At 36.5% G+C, this 18,793-nt stretch overlaps 1 protein-coding gene across 7 annotated transcripts in view; it reads left to right on the top strand.

Annotated features, from left to right (window-relative positions):
- Positions 1-18,793, top strand: part of OTUD4 (OTU deubiquitinase 4) — a 34,600-nt gene that overhangs the window by 3,567 nt on the left and 12,240 nt on the right. For 6 of the 7 annotated variants that reach the window (XM_055797590.1, XM_055797594.1, XM_055797589.1 and 3 more), the window contains exons 3-14: positions 1,326-1,409; positions 4,477-4,527; positions 6,475-6,521; positions 9,772-9,844; positions 10,341-10,422; positions 11,206-11,350; positions 13,341-13,398; positions 13,781-13,898; positions 14,132-14,196; positions 15,704-15,804; positions 17,167-17,291; positions 17,404-17,584. In XM_055797590.1, coding sequence (XP_055653565.1) covers positions 1,326-1,409; positions 4,477-4,527; positions 6,475-6,521; positions 9,772-9,844; positions 10,341-10,422; positions 11,206-11,350; positions 13,341-13,398; positions 13,781-13,898; positions 14,132-14,196; positions 15,704-15,804; positions 17,167-17,291; positions 17,404-17,584 — 1,130 coding nt within the window. Of the gene's footprint in view, positions 1-1,325; positions 1,410-4,476; positions 4,528-6,474; positions 6,522-9,771; positions 9,845-10,340; positions 10,423-11,205; positions 11,355-13,340; positions 13,399-13,780; positions 13,899-14,131; positions 14,197-15,703; positions 15,805-17,166; positions 17,292-17,403; positions 17,585-18,793 lie in introns of those variants that run through there. The other variant, XM_055797595.1, reaches the window with a different exon arrangement.

Genomic DNA, 18,793 nt, shown 5'->3' with positions numbered 1-18,793 from the left:
CTTCTGTCATCGAGAAATTGTTACCTGTTTTGACCTTCCAGTGCTGCCTTGGAGCTTTCTTCAGTGTAAGATTTCAACGTTTGGGGACAGTGGCTTTGTATGGGACAATTTGGGGAACGGAATTTAGTAGAAAGAGCTGAAAAGCCTCGTTCTAGTTTTGTGAATTAGTTTACTATAAAATTAGAGCAAGTGAGTAATTTATTTTCAGTTCTTCCTGTTGAATTCCCCTCCCCCATTTCAGTGTTACTGGTAAAGGAAAAAAGTGACAGCGTCATCTTGTCTTAAATACAAACAAACAGCAGTGGGAGCTCTGGTGCTTCCGATTGTGGGAGCCCAGATTCCTGTGCTAATTATACGTGGTTTGTTCGTTTTTTAAGTTACTTTCTCCACTGAATTTATAAGTTCAGGCAAGCAAACGTTATTGATCTGAAGTGACCAGTTATTTCAAAGGAATAATCAATAAACTTACATTGATATTCTGATGTTTTTAGTATATATAGAAGGTTTCTCCCACTTTCAAGCCTATGTAGAACTTTTTTCAACTGTTACTTAAATTTTTAACATCCCATTCGTGTTTCATTGAAGGGAAGGTCTCGAATTCAGAGTTAGTAGGTGTTTATCCAGAAATGTGGCCTAATCTCTGTAGTTTTCATGCAGGAAAAACTGAACTAATCTGAACTTGGAAGTGTTTTAAATTGAGGGTTGTGTGTAAGGTTTGCAAGAGAGGCTGCAGTTTAAGTTGACTGGAACCTCCCTATGTTGTAGTGAGGATGCAGGCGAAGTCATGTTAGAAAGAGCTCTGAACCTGTGATGAAAATTATATTTTTCCAGTAGAGATTCCAGATCTGAATTTCTGGCTTCCAGATCAATGTTTGGGCAACAGGCCTATACCACTTAAAGTCAAGAGAAAGTAGACCTGCACTCTCTTATATCTGGTTTGATTTCATTTGGATCAGTGCATGTTGGTAGTTGATTTCCTCATCCACTGCTGTGGTAACTTACTTCTTCAATTAATTGAAGTCTTTACAAAGGAGTCAGTTAAAGAATGACAACAATTGCTATTAATTTAGCTTAATAAATCCTCATAAAAATGAATGTTTCAATTTAGTAAATCTGTGGATTCTGCAGTTACTCAGTTTTTGATAAAAGTTGAGGTTTCACCTGCATAAAATTGTTGTTACTGAATGGATGCACATTTGTAATAGTCTTAAAAATAAAACTAGAGTATTTCCAAGCCTGTATTTAGACAAGTCATTCATTATTTGTGACCTGTCATCAAAACTCCTAAGAGCCAGTGTCACTTTCTTTTCTTTCTCCCTTTATAGGTGTTACACTCTCAGTCTCGGCATATTGATGTTAGGATGGCTTGTGTAGACTATCTTCGGAAAAATAGGGAGAAATTTGAAGCAGTAAGTATTTTTGTTTTCTTTGTGAGCATTTAAAAGAAAGTTACTCTGTTCCTTCCACTTTTCTAAGATACATTCTGCTGTTTGTGACAGTATTCATCGTAGCTATATACTAGTTGTTGCTTTTTAAAAGGGAGTGCACTTTAAATTAATTGGCACGTGTGTGGTAGTAACTTACTTTCATAAGCTTGGAGAAGGACATATGTACTGCTTGGACTGGAGGGATGTGGGGTGGGAAGAGAGGGAAGGGGTTTTAATGCTCGTTAAGAAACAAACTTTCTTAAACTTTCATAGTCTATAGTGGAGCAACCAAAATCTGGATTTCATTTTACTGTAATGCCAATTTTAATAACAGTCATAAAATGTTCTTATTGTGCTACTTAATTGCTTTTACAATATATAAGGGATTTGACTAATGAGGTTAGTAAAATTGTTTCAGGGTCTACAACTTACTATGCAATGCCACTGTGGTTTCTTTTTCTGACACCTGTAACGAAGTTTTCCCATCAACTATGGACATAAAATATTTTGATACTGATCTATATTTGGCCAACATTGTCAGTGTTAAGGTTATAAAAATCCATTTTCTTTTCTTCCTTTTAAAAGAACAATAATAAGTAATGTTGCTTCTGCTCGGGTTTGTATGTATTCTAGAGTATATGCTATTTAACTAATTTTGAGGATAGGCAAAATAGGAGTATGTGTAAGCATTTGTTACTAAAGGATTATTACTCAGCACTCTTCTTCTGTTCTAAATTTACCTGGATCAGAATTAAAAAGGCTGTTTTAGATGCACACTGGTATAGGGAAGAGAAGGAAAGCAGGAATAAGAGTGTGTGTATTTGCTGTAGTTTCTGACAAAGTGCCCTATGCTCAAATGTGACTGATCACTGTTAATGTGGGAGTTGTCAGGAATGAATGACATAAAATACAGTGATTTTTTTCTGGCAGGATGCAGCTCTGACTTCACTATTTCTGCTTGCCAGGACTCTTTGTTTGTTTCCAGACCATCTGAGGACTTACCAAGTCTTAGAGCTCTGTCCCTTCTTACTTTATTTTTTCATTGTTGACTCTTTAATCCCTTTCTTTCCAGAATTACCCCGCTCACCTCAGTATCTGCCTCTGTACTTCTGTTTTCTTGTTGTATTGTGTAGCTTTTGGAAATACCTTGACCTTTCTTGACTCTAAATATGTGCTGTTTCCCCTCCCTAGTTCTGCATCTTCTCAGCTGGGTAACTTCTTTGTCAACCCTGGCAAGTCTTGATCTCTCTCCTCCAAACTCCCAGTCTCACTGATCTTTTTTTTTTTTTTTTCCCTCAGACTGGTCCAAGTGATATTGACCTATCATCTATCCATCTTTACTGTCCTTCCAAAAAATCTTTTAAAAAAATTTGTAATTTTTCCATATAGGTGTTTCATGATTGAGGTGTTTTGTATGTGTTCTCATTTCCTAGTGTTCCTACTCCCTCAGGTACTTCAGTTCTGCTGATCTCCTTTGCTCCCCATCTCTTGCTATACTTTGTATTTTCCACCTGGAATATAGCGTTGTTAACTTCTCTTTCTAAAAAACCCAAAACAAATGCACTGCAAACAACAGATATCTCTATCCATAATCTCTTAATTCAACTATTTACTCATCTGTCATCTTTGGAGTTACGCTCTATTGACATATACTGGTGGCACTCACTGAAGTTCCTCTTTCTCTTGTCATTTGTAACCATTTTAGCTTGGATTTTTGTCTCTTTCATTCCACTGATACTGCTGTCACCACAGTTTCAGGTGACTTTAACCACCATCTTCCATTTTCATCCTCATCCTTTCTTGAAGTTTTATCTTTGATTGCTGTAGTCTTATATTCATTCTCATTTTAAACTCTTCAGTTCTCTATGAGAACTTTCTGGTGGCCCTCCTTTCTTCCTCTGTGCGTTACCTTTAGGTTGTTTAATTTGGACACACAAAACAACTGCTGTCCATGATCTAATACAACAAAGTAAATGTCTATTTACTAATACACCTTTTAACTACATACCCGATGCCTTTTGTCTAAATCGAAAATTTTGGACAGACTGATTTTTTTTTTTTTTTTTTTTTTTTCCCATGAATGACACTGTCCAGCCAGCTTCAGAAAGGCTAAAGCAGAATTTTTAATCTCAGTACTCTGCTCGGTTTCTCTTATTACACTGTTTCTTAATCACTATGGGTGATAAGAGGCCATCCAGCTTGTACCTTAACTTGGAATTACTTCTTTGGTTGGACTGCTGTGGATCTTCATTTTAACTAAATCAAGCAGTTTGTGTCTAAGTAGCTATTTTAAAATTTTGAAAAAGAAGCTATTTAAATAGCTGCTCTGTTGGCCAGCATGGCTGTAACACTTTGAAGTTACTATGTCTCAGTTACTGCAGCATCTTTTTCCAGCTTTGACAAATGTGAGTTTAGTGTCTTCATGTGTTAAGGAGTGTGGCTGAAAGATTGCTTTCTTAGCCTGGCGCTTGCAGTGTAGCCCAACTGTTTGCATCCTTTCACTGAAAATAAAAGCAGTTTGTTTGAAGCGATACAGAGGAGAGAGAAAAGTGCTTCATGATTTGCCTATACTGTATCTTATCACTACTTGGATACTACAGAAATGTGACTCCCATGTCTGATTGTCCATTGATGCCTTTTTCTTTTAACAAGATACTTGATAAGCCTACCCATGCTCTCTTCAGTGATGCTGTGCATGCCAGGGATGAATTAATTGCCCATAAACATGTACTTGACAGCATCTTTGCTTTCTTTCAGATTTCCTATTTGGCTGCTGGATTTCTCTTTGGGTTTTTTGTTTTGTTTTGGATTGTGTAATGACTCCGAAAGCTGTTCATGTGGTTATTTTCTGGAATGCAGACCTGTATGTTTGACTGGTTATTTGCTTACCTCTACATCACTTTATACTTAGATTGTAAGCTCTTTGAGGGCAGGATAGGCTTAAATTTCCAATGGTACATTCATTCCCATTGGTACAATGGGTCACAGACTGGGGATTCCATGTGCTATGCTAATAAAAAATAACTAATTATTACTTTTTTTAATACAGTTCATAGAGGGGCCATTTGAAGAGTATTTAAAATGTTTGGAAAATCCACAGGTATGTTAAACTTTATTTGTAATAGAAAGTAGTACTTCTGTTGAAGTTGATGGGTAATTGAATTTTTTCTCACGTGTTTTTGACTGAGCTTAAGAGGTTTTTGGGTTACACAAATATATACTCTTATGCATGTCCTCTATTGTAAAATGATATGTGGATTTTTTTGTGTGTCTTGATGTAAACATGTTACTCAAAATTGTATCCAAATGTTTCTAGCCTCTGCAAATGCCAAGAAGCAGCATGGCTAGCTCTTTCTTGAAGACAGCCTTGAATAAAGGCCTAAAGGTTTAGGCGATGAAAAGACAGTTAGTCATGTAAGGGATGTTATGAACAATAGCCACGGATTCTTACGAAGATAATAATTTGAAGCAGAATTATTATTATTCCCCTCCCTTGCCAATTTAATTTCAGTATTTTTGTTAGGGAGTTAACAATTCATGTAAGCGTAAGGGGGCGGGGAGGACTATCTAGTACAACATTGCAAAATCTGTTAATTTTTTAAAGTGCTTGTACATAAATTTTATTAAAATTTCCTCTTCTAGAAAGCAGAGCATGTAATTTTTGATGTTTTGTAGGGTTTTTTGGTTGTTTCTTTGGATTTTTTGTTTGTTTGTGTTTTCCCCCTGCCATGCTTACAGCATCCCCAGTTAAGAGTGGCTAACCAGATGGTTCTTTATTTCAGTTTCCAAAATAAATGGTGGAAGGAGGAAAAGAAGTGGGTGTTAGCCTATTCTGCTTCTGTACTGCTTTGTTTATTTCAGGATTTTTAATTGCAAAGCTTTGTTAGTCAGTTCCTGAGGTTATATGCTATGCTAAACGGTAAATCATGCTGTTTTCCAGTGGAACATACTCTGCATTGAATGACACTAATGTGAATGGTTTACAGCACTGCAATGTGTGTACAGAAAATGTCTTTTTCATAATGTCTACTAACTTTTAAAAAAATCTTTTTGAAAAATAGAACATACAGCAGCTTCTTTACATGATCAGAGAAATTAATGTTGTTCTGAATATGAAATATATATAAAAAAAAAACCCCGAAGAAAAACCCCTCTACAAATTGCTGCCCCAAACTTCACTTCAGTCATTTTTAATTTAGTAAGAATTTAAAAAAGGAAAAAAGTTAATAAAGAAATAATGAGAAAATCTAGTCACATCATGCTGGAGCACAGTACAGCAGTTAGACTGGGAATGGAAGAAAAATCTTGCTTTTCTATGATTTGAGTCTGGGTTATGGTGTTGCTGATGATTTACTGTTTAACAGCTTTAAAGGACAGATTTTTGGTCTTAGGTATCGATATACAGCTGCTTGCATGAGAAATATAACTATTGCAGGTTCATTTTGGCTGTTTGGTAGTGCTGTCTACTTTGTTGGAGCACTTGACAAAACTGTATCGAGCCACTTGTACAGAAATTATCTGTGTTTTAGGCGTGAGAGTTAAGTCTCAAGGTTCTTTTTCTGGTTTGACTGTAGCTAAAGGTCTGCCTTCAAAGCGTGACAGTTTTGAAGGTAAAGGGTAACATTTGTAAAAGCACTTGGTAAATCTAATGCCTGCGCTTTTCAAAAACCACTTTTGAAAAGCTGGACTGCTGGTTGGTTGAACAAAAGAAAAAGAAAACCTCACCACTGTATCACCTTTCAAAATCATACTTTTTAATGACAGATCTGCATTTATGTGATTGTTTTAAGTTACCTCAGTTTTCATACAAATCCATTTCTACTTTTGTAAGAAATTCCTCTAGCTTGTACCCCTTAACCACCTTACTGGAGTAGTTACTGTTATTTCAAAAAAACCCTTCAAATACAGTCAAAGTGTCTTGGCTGAATTTTGGACTCGGTGTTAATATATTTTTGACAATGATATCTTGCATCTCTTGATCTACACAGGAGGAAGTGTAATAACTGTGTGTATTTGAACTTAATTTTCTTTTGTTTTTTCAATACAGGAATGGGTTGGACAAGTAGAAATAAGTGCCCTTTCTCTTATGTACAAGTAAGAAAACCTTTAAATATGTTTAATTGAGTTCAGTTCAGTTGTTTTGTTGGTGAATCAGTTGGAATAGCAAAGATGGAATTGTGTGTTATACTGTAGTTCTCCAGAAAATTACAAATATGCTTTGAAAATGGCAGCTGTCAAGGTATTATATAAAAATAGAAAATGAGCTTTGAAAAAGACATTTGATTGGGGATTTGCAATAATGTCATGCATCTCATCTGCACAACTGATTGTGGATAGTGTCATTACAATTTGTATTTTGTTAATTTTCACATCTTTTAATTTTTTTGTTAAAATCCCTTTTCTTCCTATTTCTCACCAAGGCTTTAATACTAAGCCTGTTGCTAGACTGGGGGCTGTACCATTTTTTTCATTATCTCTGTACAAATGCTTTGATGTAGCTTGGAGTACTGTAGGCTGCATGCTAGAAAGCCATTCTCACATCTCCCCTGGTATGAAGTTGTATGTACCGATGTAAGGCTACCTGGTGTACTGCTGTAGCTTACTGTATTTTTTGTATAAACTTTCCTTTTTGCACTCCATCAGCATGGATGAAATAAAGAGTTTGTCAGGGGCCATAGTCTGAGCTATGCTTAAGAAATGTTTTGGTATTTATATGAAGATAAACACTTCTCTTGGTGGTGTACAGTTTTGCTGATGTATTTTAATTAAATGTAATCCTATATATTAATCTTTCTTCACAAGTAGTATGAAACAATATGCTTGATATTTATAACTGCTTTCTAATGACTGTGCAAGGGCATGAGCAATGTACAGCATCTTTCTGCTGTTTGTGAACTAGTTAAATTCAGTATTTCAAAATGCTTACTGTAAATTAATGATTTCCTTTGTACTTGGACTCTTGATGAGACAGTTGATAAGAGGAAAGAAACAAACTAGTTAAATACTACTTTCAGGTACTTATATGAGTATTAAGTGCCAGAAATTGCATGAAATTCTACCTTTGCATTTTATGTGGTTAGTGGGACAGTTTAGAGTTGCATGTGCTGCATGGGTGGAAGAGGACTGAACTGAAAGTCAAAGTAAGTTTGGCCTTGGAAGCTTAAAGAGAAGGTCTGGTGGTTAGATTGAGCCAGGATGTAGAGGGACATAAGTCAACAAAATTGCATCTTGATTACATTGCAACCAGATGGTTATGATCTTCTGTTTGTTATATTTTTGGCCATGGAAGTGGTTTATTTTGAAGTCGTGATACATTGGTATCCAGGACCGCAGTTGATCCATGAATACAGAGGCAAATTCTGGTTGTCGATAGGATTTTTCAATTTCTATGGGAAGTACGATTAGGTTTGTGGCATAGTTGCAATTATATGTAGTATTTCACTGCAGAGTTGAACGTGCAAGAAATATTACAATAACTGTTTTGGGGAGATTGGCTTCTATTAAAAAAGCAATTTAGAGGCTCTGGGAAGGTAGGAATGGTGATGGAGGTAAGGGGAAAGAGTTGCTTCCCTTCATGCGTGCTGGCAGACTCAAGGAAACCAGAAGTATGAATTTCCCATTTGGTGCCAAGTGGAGACGTGAGAGTTTCAGGCTTCTCAAGCATAGGACAGAAATGCAGTATGAAGAGGCTTGTTTTCATTTTCACTCCTCGGATCTGTCGAAAGTATAATTTGGTTATCTAGTAAATCTTCCTTGTCTCCCTGAAGCGGGTGGGTCTCTGAGCTATGAAATGATTTTCCTCTCAGAATTGCTTTTTCTGAGCTGTTGTAGAAAGTTTTGGTATTGTTTTGTTTTTAATCCAAAAACAGCACCTGTGAATATACTTAATCATTTTGCAAGACTGATAAAACTTTTGCTTGTGTGAGCAAAGAAGAAATTGAAGGAAGTGATAGGTGGCTGAGCAAAGAATTCAAAGGGAGGATTAGGGATAAAAAAAGAGAAAATAATTAAATTTAAGGTTATGACAGAGACTGATTATAGCAGAAAAACCCGTAGCAAAGATTGATAGTCTTTCAGTTTTTAGAAAATATGAAATCAAATAGCATGTCAGTATCGGTTCTGGATTTTCCTGTATTTGTCACTTTATACCCAGTTCAGCTTTTTATGCTTTTTAATGTAACAAGCTAAAAAAATAGTTGTAAGTGCAGAATGTAACTTCTAAATTTGCTTAATGGTAGTAGCTCAACTGTTCATTTCTTATATTTAATCTTCTTACACATAATGAGGTACCCTAACTTAGCTTGCAGTGATTAAAAAAATATCTAAATCTGTTTTGAAAAACTATACTAGACTGATACCTTTGATGCGTATCTGTGAGCACTGCAACAGCACGCTATCTGCTGGTTCAGTCCAAGCTTCCTAAAAAGTTTCTGTTACCTCAGTTGAAGAGAAAAGAGGGCCACTTTAGATCTAGCAATTTGAGTTCAATGAATGCAGCGTGATGTTCGACTCCATGAAGCATGGAGTCCTTATCCAAAGAGAAAAGGAAACTGAGCCCTCTGAATGTCTGTCTGGTTTTGTTTTTTTTTGCAGTGTTTCATTCATTTTAAAATGCAAGGAAAGATTTCTTCTTGCTACACATGAAAAAACATGTGGAGGGCATGATTTTTCAGAGGTGCTGGAGGTTTGGTTACAGTATCTGATGCTGAGACAATGCCTGCTGATGGTCGGTTGGGCTTTTGGCACATTCCTTAGCACACTTTGGCAGCTGGGCCATGGTTTGGGAGCAGGAATGTTGTGTGGACCCTTCTGAGCATGAGAACTTAGTTTTGGAGGCAAGAAGAATTTCTGTGCACAGAGGGGGGGCTGTGCTGTTAGCTGGCCACTATGTCCAGAAGAGTTCTTGCACGCGTGTAGTCAATCTGCTAGTACAGATTTAGCCTAAGCTGTTGCTCATCTTCTGGAAATTTACCACGGTTTCCTGTCTCTATTCATAAAACCAACCTCCTCTTTGCTCTGGTTGGTTTCCAAATGGCAAAGTGTAGTGAATTCCTCCAGGACTGGTAAGCCATCATCTTTCTAGACACAGCTCCAGAAAGCCGTGTCTGGAAATTTGTTTGACTTGTTGGCTTTGTGTATGTTGTGCCAGCACATTTTATTCTAGTATATTCTTTTACAAAAGTAAGCTTTTTTTCACCAGTGATAGCTGTACTGATCATCTTCAGTATTCTTTTCCACTAGGTCTTTTCTGTAGTTATGTATGTTTCTTGAACTTGACTTGAATATTCCAATTTCTATTGACATAAATCTTTAAATGAAATTTTAACTGCTACTTTTTTCTCAGGAAAGATTTCATAATATACCGGGAACCAAATGCTTCTCCTTCACATGTAACTGAAAATGGCTTTTCTGATAAGGTAAAAAAAATTAAATAAATAATTCCTGGCTACTGTGAAAGGCTGATTTAAGACTACTTCATAAACAGCAAGTAGTTTCATTTGAGTTTTACTATTCAAAGCAATGAAATGTTCTGAGAATTCAATTTTAACAAATTCTTTTGTATGTATTTAAGGTGCTATTCTATTAACACATGTAGCACTTTTTAATAGATGGTCCGTATTTGGGGTGCGGTGTATCTTCCTTGTAAACTGATTTTTACAAAATTTTCTATTACAAGTGCTAACTCGCATAGCTACGTCTGTCTTGAATTCTTTTTGACTTTTGGTCAAATTCTTCTTGGTTTAAAGGACATCTGCGAAACATTTTGATAATTTTATTGATATTTATTGATGCTTTGAGATCATGAGAGATAACAATGCTTTGATACTCTAGGTTTTGTATCTCACTTGATTTTTTTACATGAGCACTACCCTTTCAACTCAATTTAATGTATCTGTGTGGTTTTGTTAATAGGTATTGCTGTGCTTCTCAAATGGAAACCACTATGATATTGTTTATCCCATAGAGTATTCAGAAAAGGCTGCTCTGTGCCAGTGTAAGTATTATGTTGGTTAGTTAAAAGCATGTATTTTTACCAGAAATGTTAAAATGTTCACTATCGGGTTTCAGGAAGAGGCTGCGTATGAAAGTTTATTATAGTCATTCTTTAATTAGAGTTGTCAATGACTGTATGATTTTGGAGAGCGTGAGTTCCTGTTGTGTCCTGATTCTTGACAAAGCAGATTATATACCAAGAGGAGATTTACCGACCAATTTGAATCTGGGTGGTCCAATAAAACAGAAAATGTTAATGTACTAATTTGTTAATCTGTTGCGTTTCTTTGGTCACCATTCTGGTTTTATTTTTGTATTTCAGACTGCTAGCAAATTGATTGTCTATGTTAAAATTATCCTTGCATGTGTAACTTTTCACAGAAATTACGGGGGTTGCACGTGCAAAAAAAAACTGTCTTCATTGGTTGTTTTCTTTACTAGATGGCAGAAATACCCAAAGGTCTTAATCGCCTTTGATGCGTTCTTGTGACAATCCCTGCAAGGATTCTAATTCCTTATGAAATCTGCCTGTGTGCAGAGTTAGAAGGCTAAGGCCAAGTTTGCCCCTTGAGAGACCTGATTTCTAGTAGTTTCATGTATACCCATTAAGCCATAGTAGCTGCAGCTGGTTTTGCTTCTAATGCCTTCACTGTTTCAGTTAGCACATCAAAATGCTTGCTTGCTTTGATTGAAGTAATTTGAAGTGCATCTGTAATGGTGGTATAAAAATCCCATTTACCTTGTAATTGATTTTTCCCTTCCGCTTTCTCTTCCTCTTCCCCAGCTCTGCTGTATGAGTTGCTTTATGAAAAAGTATTTGATACAGATGTAAAGAAAATCATAGCAGAACTTAGTGCTGTTGGTGTGACAGAGGAAAGTAACGGTAGCAGTGAAGTATCAGCGTCAGATTCAGAAGATGACAACTACAGGTAAATGCGATTTAAAAGTTAATGAAAGGTACCTATGGGTGACACATGTTGAAAAGTGTTCTGAATTTCTGATAGGTAATAGAATGTAACGGAGTTGAAAAACTTCACAAATTACTAAGAAAAGAAGCATGAAGAAGTAAACTTCGAACTTGAAATGTGTAATCTTCCCTGTACCTAAGGACAGGGGTTGGATTCCTCTGTTCTTCCTGCAGGCTAGCTTTGGGTCTCTTTACACAATGGAATATTGGCATTGCAACCTGTCCATCTTCCTGTTTAAAATAGCAGAATCCCTTGGGATTGCTGTCAGTGTGCCAGTCTGGCATGGTAAAACTCCATGAGAATTAACTTGGCTCACACTTGCAAATGAGTAGGGTTACAGGAATCTAATCCAACTTGTGTTGCTTCCACATCTGGGGGCTGAAATGCCTGCTTGAGATGTGGCTAATGGAGAAATACAGATGTAGCTTGCTCCATGTTGTTCCTTGACCTTTGTGAAGTGGTTATAGCTGTGGGTTTGTATTCCTTTTGCTGGACCTGGATGCTCTAGCCAGCTTTGAGATTTTGACCTACTGATTCCTTTTGCACAGTAAGTCTTTCACAGTGCTGTTTTTGCATTTACATGTTGGCAGTTTTTCTTCCGTTTAGTACTGTTCTTAAAACCCTGGCTTGTGTGAGGTTCCATTGAAGCCATGGAGATTACGCTATGCTAGTGGATCGTGTCAGCTCTTCCTGCTGAGCGTCATTAAAGTCCTTTCTGGGGGCTCTGCTGTAGTCTGTATGGCATGTGGCAGAAGAAATTTCTTGAGATGTTGGGAGGTGTTTTTTTTTTTTTTTTTTTCTCTCCAAGCTGAAAACAACAGAAGGGAAGACTATGGAAATTGCCACAGAAGGAAAACCAAGTTCTGGGAAAGGGACTGGTTTTTTTTCTTGTTTGGAAAAAAAAAAAAAAAAAGAAATACCAGGGAACACTTCCAATTAAAATACAAAGTATTTCTGCCTCAGGGAACAATTATTGTAGTTAAATGTCAGAGAGTGGAAACCTTCTTTATTTCTTTCTGTTCTCAGAGCTTTCCTGGGCTTCATATGCGGTAGCATTACCCTGTATTTTTGGGATTCATAAGAAAATATACTGCTAACCTTAACAGCACCTTTGTAAATGAAGGTCATATGCTCACTTAGGACTATCAAACTCAAATGTTTTTGATTTAAACCATATGTCTTATGATGTAAGGGCTAGTGTGTGTGACCCTTGACCTAGTTAACACAAATTACAAACATTTTGCTGTGTTTCTGTAGTCTTAAATTTTTGGCTTCTCTTAAGGTTGACTTTAATCTGTTTCAATACCTAGTTTTCCAGAAGATCTTTTTCATTTTAGAAAGGTGGGCTTTTCAGTTATGTTATTATTGAATGTAATAGTTCAGTTAGTTTTAGAGAAAAGATAATGCTGGCAGCTGTACTCCTACTGCTGTAGGGAAAAATACAAAAATACTTGTTTGGGTTTTTTTCTGTGGAAGGTCAATTTCCAGCAATGTCAGGTATAGAAAACAAGAGTAAATTAGAGTGCCTGATGCCAGTTGACTGATGGAGTAGCTTTTGCTTTTGAATGTGTGGTTTTTTTTGTAATGTCTGCTTTTGTTAGGTTTTCCTTGTGTAGCTGCAAAAATTTTAGAGTAATTTTTGTTTCCCTTGCCTGCCCCCCCCCCCTTTTTTTCTTTGCTTAAATGATGGCTAAGTCAGTATGTGTGAGACTTTGGAAAACCTCTGCTTGAAACAAAAAAAAATCTTATTTTTCCCTTTATATGATATAGAAATTCAGCTCTTGTTCTAGGCACCTATTTCATTTTAAGAGATGGGGATGTTCTATGGTAAGCTTGTTCTTGAAAAATACGTAGACAGTGATAGTTTCAGTGTTTTTATCTACTTCCAACTGATTTCTACTTCCAACTACTTCCAACTGTATTACCACAGCTTGCTTCTGTCCTTTTGCAGAAGTAAAGTTACAACAGTTAGTGATATGAATGGATTGAAATCTCTTTCTGGCAACAAGGTATTTATACGTTAAGATTTATTTTCTTCCTCATAACTTGTACTCTGCTATATTTCTTCAGTGTTTAATGTTCATGAGAGAATGAGTTTCTAGTTTTCCTAATGTGTGATATCTGAAACTGCTTATTTCTTTGTAAAGTTATGTTTGCTTTTGGTGCGCCAAAAGGTGTGTATAGTGACCTTCTCAATGCTGCTTAGTTCTTAATTTTGCTCTGGTATGGTTAAAAGAACAGTATTGAACTAATTTTTCAAAGCTCTTTATGCTTTATGTATTTTCAGCTTCTTTATATTTCGTTTTAAAGCTTGAGCACTGTGGCTGAAAAATGGATAACTGTACATCTTTAGGTAGTTGACCATTTAGCACTTTGTTTTGTTTCATACAGCACCTTAAGAGCAATGGGAGTCCTACCTTGTTGGTCTTGCCTAAAAAAGTTCTTAAATCACTCAATCCATCAGTTTACAGAAATGTTGAATATGATGTTTGGCTCCAGTCCAAATGGGGTAAGTAACTGAATACTTAAAAGTTGCAGTTTTTGCAAGCTGATGTATAAAGTGAATCCCTCTTGCAGAACAGTGGTGCAAATGGCAGTTTGGGTTTAGGCAGAAGTCTTCCTCACATGGGTCGATGCGCAGATTTAAGGCCTGAACTTGTGGTTTGCATTTTCACTGCATCAAGAAAGTATCTCTGTTGGTGTATTTAAACTAACAGTATATTACTGCTAATGTGTTTACAGATCAGCAAAAACAAGATTTCTCTATTGCTGCTGGCATGCAGTACTCAGTTGGAGATAAATGTAAAGTAAGTAACATTGAATTACAGTTTATAGAGACATTAACGTTTTGCTCAAGATGCTGATTTCCTCTCCTTGTTAACTATATTGATATATAGTTGCTACTTTCTAAATATTACTTGCTTATGTCTTCAACTGAGCATATGCTTATTATATAATTGATGGTGGTGTTCGTGACTTCCCAGCACACATGTAGAAAAGGTGTGTAATAGAACATCTGATTAGTGCAATATTACCGCATTAAAAAGCGTGGTGATTCTTCCTCTTGAACTATTCAAAGTGTTAGACAATTGCTCTTTAAATTCTATTAAAACTTGCAGTAAGTATCAGTGCTTAAGAAGAAATAAGATTTTTCCATTTAGCATTCGGATTTTAGATTAAACTCCTTACATGTGTTAACTGAACTGGTGATACTTGGCTAAATATAGTTCTTTCTAGGACATTTGACCATCTATTAAAATTATTAATGTTGAAGTGAAAATACTCAGTTAGGTTTATCGTGCAGCATGGGGGCTCTTTGAGTTTGTACTTCTAATTCCATTACGCTAGTGAAAGCATAGTAAATAAATTGCAGGAAAAACACATTCCTAAACTTCAGGGAAAAAAACCCCAACACGAACAAACGAAAAAAGGGCAACCCTCTCCGCCCCCAAATGACAAACCTCCAAAAGCCCACAGAAAACAAACAGAAAAGCCTAATGTAGAGTTTATTATTTATTGTGTAATAGTACTGGCTTAAAACTTGTATTTAAGGCCCTAAGGCTGTCTCGTGTAGTATTTACTACAGGGTACAGATACTATTAGTAGAAAAAACTCTAGTAGTTAACATACTCTTGCTGTCAAATTTTATATGTATGCGGCAAGGCAGTAAATACATGGCATAAAAAGACTGGAAGGGAAGATGAAGTAAATAGTGAAAAGTGGAGTTGACCAAATTAATACAACTGGAAAGCCAAATGTTGTAGCTGAATGTTATGAAAATTATATTTAATGGAAGAATTTTAAGGACGCAATGTCAGTCAGACAACACTGATGATCGTGTCTGAACAACTGTTTTTGGTTGTTTTAAACATTCTGAATAGTAACTTCAGAAGTAATTGGTGCTCCTTATGTGCTTAACTAAACTGGATTTCACTGAGTTCTTTTAATGAATTTTTAACAAGGGCAAGTTTTGGGTTTTATTCTGAGAGAAAGATGTTTTCAGTAAATCTGAAATCCCTTGATACCCTGATTACTTCAACTTTCTCATATAGTTTTGAAAGCGGAATTTCATAAACTGGTATTACCCAGCAAGCTTTCTGGATTTTTCTGTTGTTTTTTGACAGTATTTGTATTTCTTTTTGAAGAAGCAGTATGGATTGAAGATACGGTTTTGGCACATTTACTGAATTAAGTGGTGTTTATTTCTCTGTTCTTCTGTTGCCCAAAGTAAAAGTTCTCGTTACTGGTATTCTAGTTATGTCCTCTGATTGTATTATTTGACGCTTATGTGCGGTTTTTTCTTTTTCTTTGTAGGTGCGCTTAGACCATAACGGGAAATTTTATAATGCTCATATTCAAGAAGTTTGTTCAGAGAATGGGCCAGTTGTTGTATTTGTAGAAGAGCTTGGAGCAAAGTAAGGGCTTAATCTCTTTCAGAGAAAAGATTGCCAAACTGAACACTGGGCATGGCAGCATTACTTTACTTCAGAGTTAATTTCAGCCCCTGAAGTATATCTACTGAACTTGAAGCAGTACTATGACAAAATTGTTAAGAAAATGACACGCTAAATGAAAAAAAGGGGGTGGGTGGTTGTTCCTGCATTGATTGTCGATTCAGACTTTTTTTTCTTTAGTGCTAAGTAGCCTGGATATTACTTGCAGAGGACACTAGTAAGTACATTATTGTTAGAATTTTTTTGTGCAAGATTCAATTCTAAACAGATTGACACCATCCTAATTACAAAGCACAACAAGCAACACTTTAATTAGATGTTAGATTTGTGACAAGCTTTTCATATTGAAAGGTCCATCACAGCACCTAGTTTCTCTGTTGGTTGAGTAGCTCTGCCTGTTTTCACACGGAGTGCCAATTTTCTGTTTAGGTCAGAGTCACGTTTGCCCTATGCTGGGACTGTTAAAAGCTGTTGTTGGGGATTGCGGTGTGGTTTTTTGTGTGCTGTTGGTTGGCTGGGTGTTTTTGTTGTTTTCAGAGGTGGCAGTGGTGGCGGTTTTCATTGTGGGGGGTGGTGTGTTTAGTTTTTTGGTTTGGTTTTTTTTTCGGGAGGTGGGCATGGGTGCAGTTTAAGACCTGTTTTTGAGCTCTGCTGTAAGTTCTGTAACTCTTCTGGAGCAAAAAAACCCCAAAGTTGTGTAGTTTGGGAAGAGGAAACACTTTCAGTCAGAGTGAATGAGGGAAGGAGAAAGGTGCCCATTAATCTCATCAGACCTCCTTTTGTTAAAATAAATAAAAAATAAATTGTCTTGCACTTTGTTCCTTTTTTAAATTGAGATTTAATCTGATTGGAACTGTGTATTATAGATTTGAATGTCTTCCTTTCAAATAACGTAAAGTTGTTTGGACATCCTACAGCATCCTCAATTAAAACAGCAGTAATTGCTCTGGGATATAAACCACCAATATAATGTTTTTCAATCTTGACATCTATTGCAGTGTTTGTGGTAATTTTGCCTGAGTCTGTTGGTTTTCTGTCTGCCCTGAATACGTTGTAATACTCACTTCACAAATGATTGATCATTCTTTACCAGATAGGCTTGTATCAACTTGTCAGAGAGTTTTATTTATAAAAAGGGGAAAAAAAAGAAAAGGTTTGTTTTTCTGCATGTTGCTTGAGTGTAATCATAAAGAGCAAAGGACTTTGCAATGCTCTCAAAAACTGAAAGATCCACCAGTCTTAGTAAACATGTAGTATTAATTTATGTAAGCCCCGGTCTGGTCTTTAATATAATTTTTTTCTCCATAATTCCTTGTTTTGTAGGCATGCTGTCTCACTGAAGAGCCTTAAACCTCTTCCACAGGCCTCTCCTATGGAGGGCTGGAACACTGTGCCAGGGAAGAAGATGAAAAAGTTTTTCCCAACATGGGGTCAGAATGCTCAGCCCGGTAGGATTGTACCTGTCTTTGTGTGGCAGAATCCTTATTGTCAGACATTTTGTCCCAAAGAGCTTAAAAAATTATTTAAAAAAATGTATCTGTTTTCACTTCTTTATTACAGATGCAGATGGCAGAGGGCCAAAGAATCAGAGCAAGTCAATAAAGCCCCAGTCAGCACTACCTCCTCGACTTCAGCATACTGTGGGAACCAGGCAGCATCAGTTCTTAGGTTCTGGACCCCAACCTTATCAGACCTCAACTGAGCAAAAAGCTCCATGCAGGAATCCTTCCCAAACTGTAAGGTAAAACTGCAAATAACATCCTCCTTATCTTGAACTCTGGCTGAGCTTCTTGAAGCCCAAGTGTCTGCTTCAGATGCTTCCAACATGCTCTTTTGAAATATGTTGCCGTTAAATTCTTCAGTGGTGTTCCAGGTCCTTAAGAATACACACAAGCACAGGAAAAATAAAAATTTAAAAATAAAATTAAAAAAAAATAATTTTCAAAATTGCTATCATCGTGAGCTCCACTTTTTTTCTTGCATGGCAGCATCTTCCCTGCAAGAAAACTACCAAACCTGCAGTTTCTCATTGGAAAGTGGTTGTGTTGGGGGTGTGTGTGTGGTTTTTTGTTTTCTTTTTTTTTTCCTAGTTGGGGCTGAAGTAATGTTGCATGTAGTTCTTGGGCATGGCTAAGATCTTCCCTCAGCTTCTGCAAAACCTGTCATAGAGAGGACTCTTTCATGTTATTACTGATCGCTTGAAGGAGTATAAGAACGGCATTTTGCCTGCATTTGTCGGCAGTGATTTTTTTAATTGACTGGGCTGCTGCAGCAGAGTTTTTCATCATTGTTGCTACTGTTCTGTCCTATCTAAAAGACTATTCCGTACTTGGTTACAAACCCAAACTCTTCATGGTCTGTTCTGTCACTCTTCTGTATCGTAACTCCTCATGGAATAAATGGGGCTGGGGTGTCTTTGGAGTCTGCCACATAGAATATTCTAAGGGCGTTTTTCTTCCACCTTTAACCTAAATAGATAAGTATCCCAAGATGTTTAGCTAAGTAATTCAGAAAGCCAAAACAGTGATGTTGTTTTTGTGTGGCAATACTTCAGACATGGAAAACTAATGCATTTTCCCTTTTGTTGTTGTATTTACAGAAATCTTCCTCAACTGTCTCTTACATGTTTATATGTAGCATGTGGGGGCGTGGTCAGTTCTCAATTGGCACAGAAATGTATTAGATCACTTGATGTAGGAATTGGTTTTTTAAACTGTGATCTAATAATTACCGTTTGTTACAAAGTCTTTCAAAATTGTATCGAACTGAATAAATAATGGACAAAATCTTTTCTTTCTCTTCCTTAAACTTTATGTGTGTGGGTAACTTGCAGTAGGCAGAAAGGGATCTGGTATATGTGGAATCACATAAGCATAATTATCTTCTTTCTTCCATCTAAACAATGGCTTTGTGTTGTGTTTGATACCGGTGAATTTCTTAGTCAAAGTGA

Source organism: Falco peregrinus, chromosome 2 (genome assembly GCF_023634155.1).
Source record: "Falco peregrinus isolate bFalPer1 chromosome 2, bFalPer1.pri, whole genome shotgun sequence".
NCBI lineage: Eukaryota > Metazoa > Chordata > Aves > Falconiformes > Falconidae > Falco > Falco peregrinus.
This window is presented reverse-complemented; position numbering and strand designations above follow the sequence as displayed.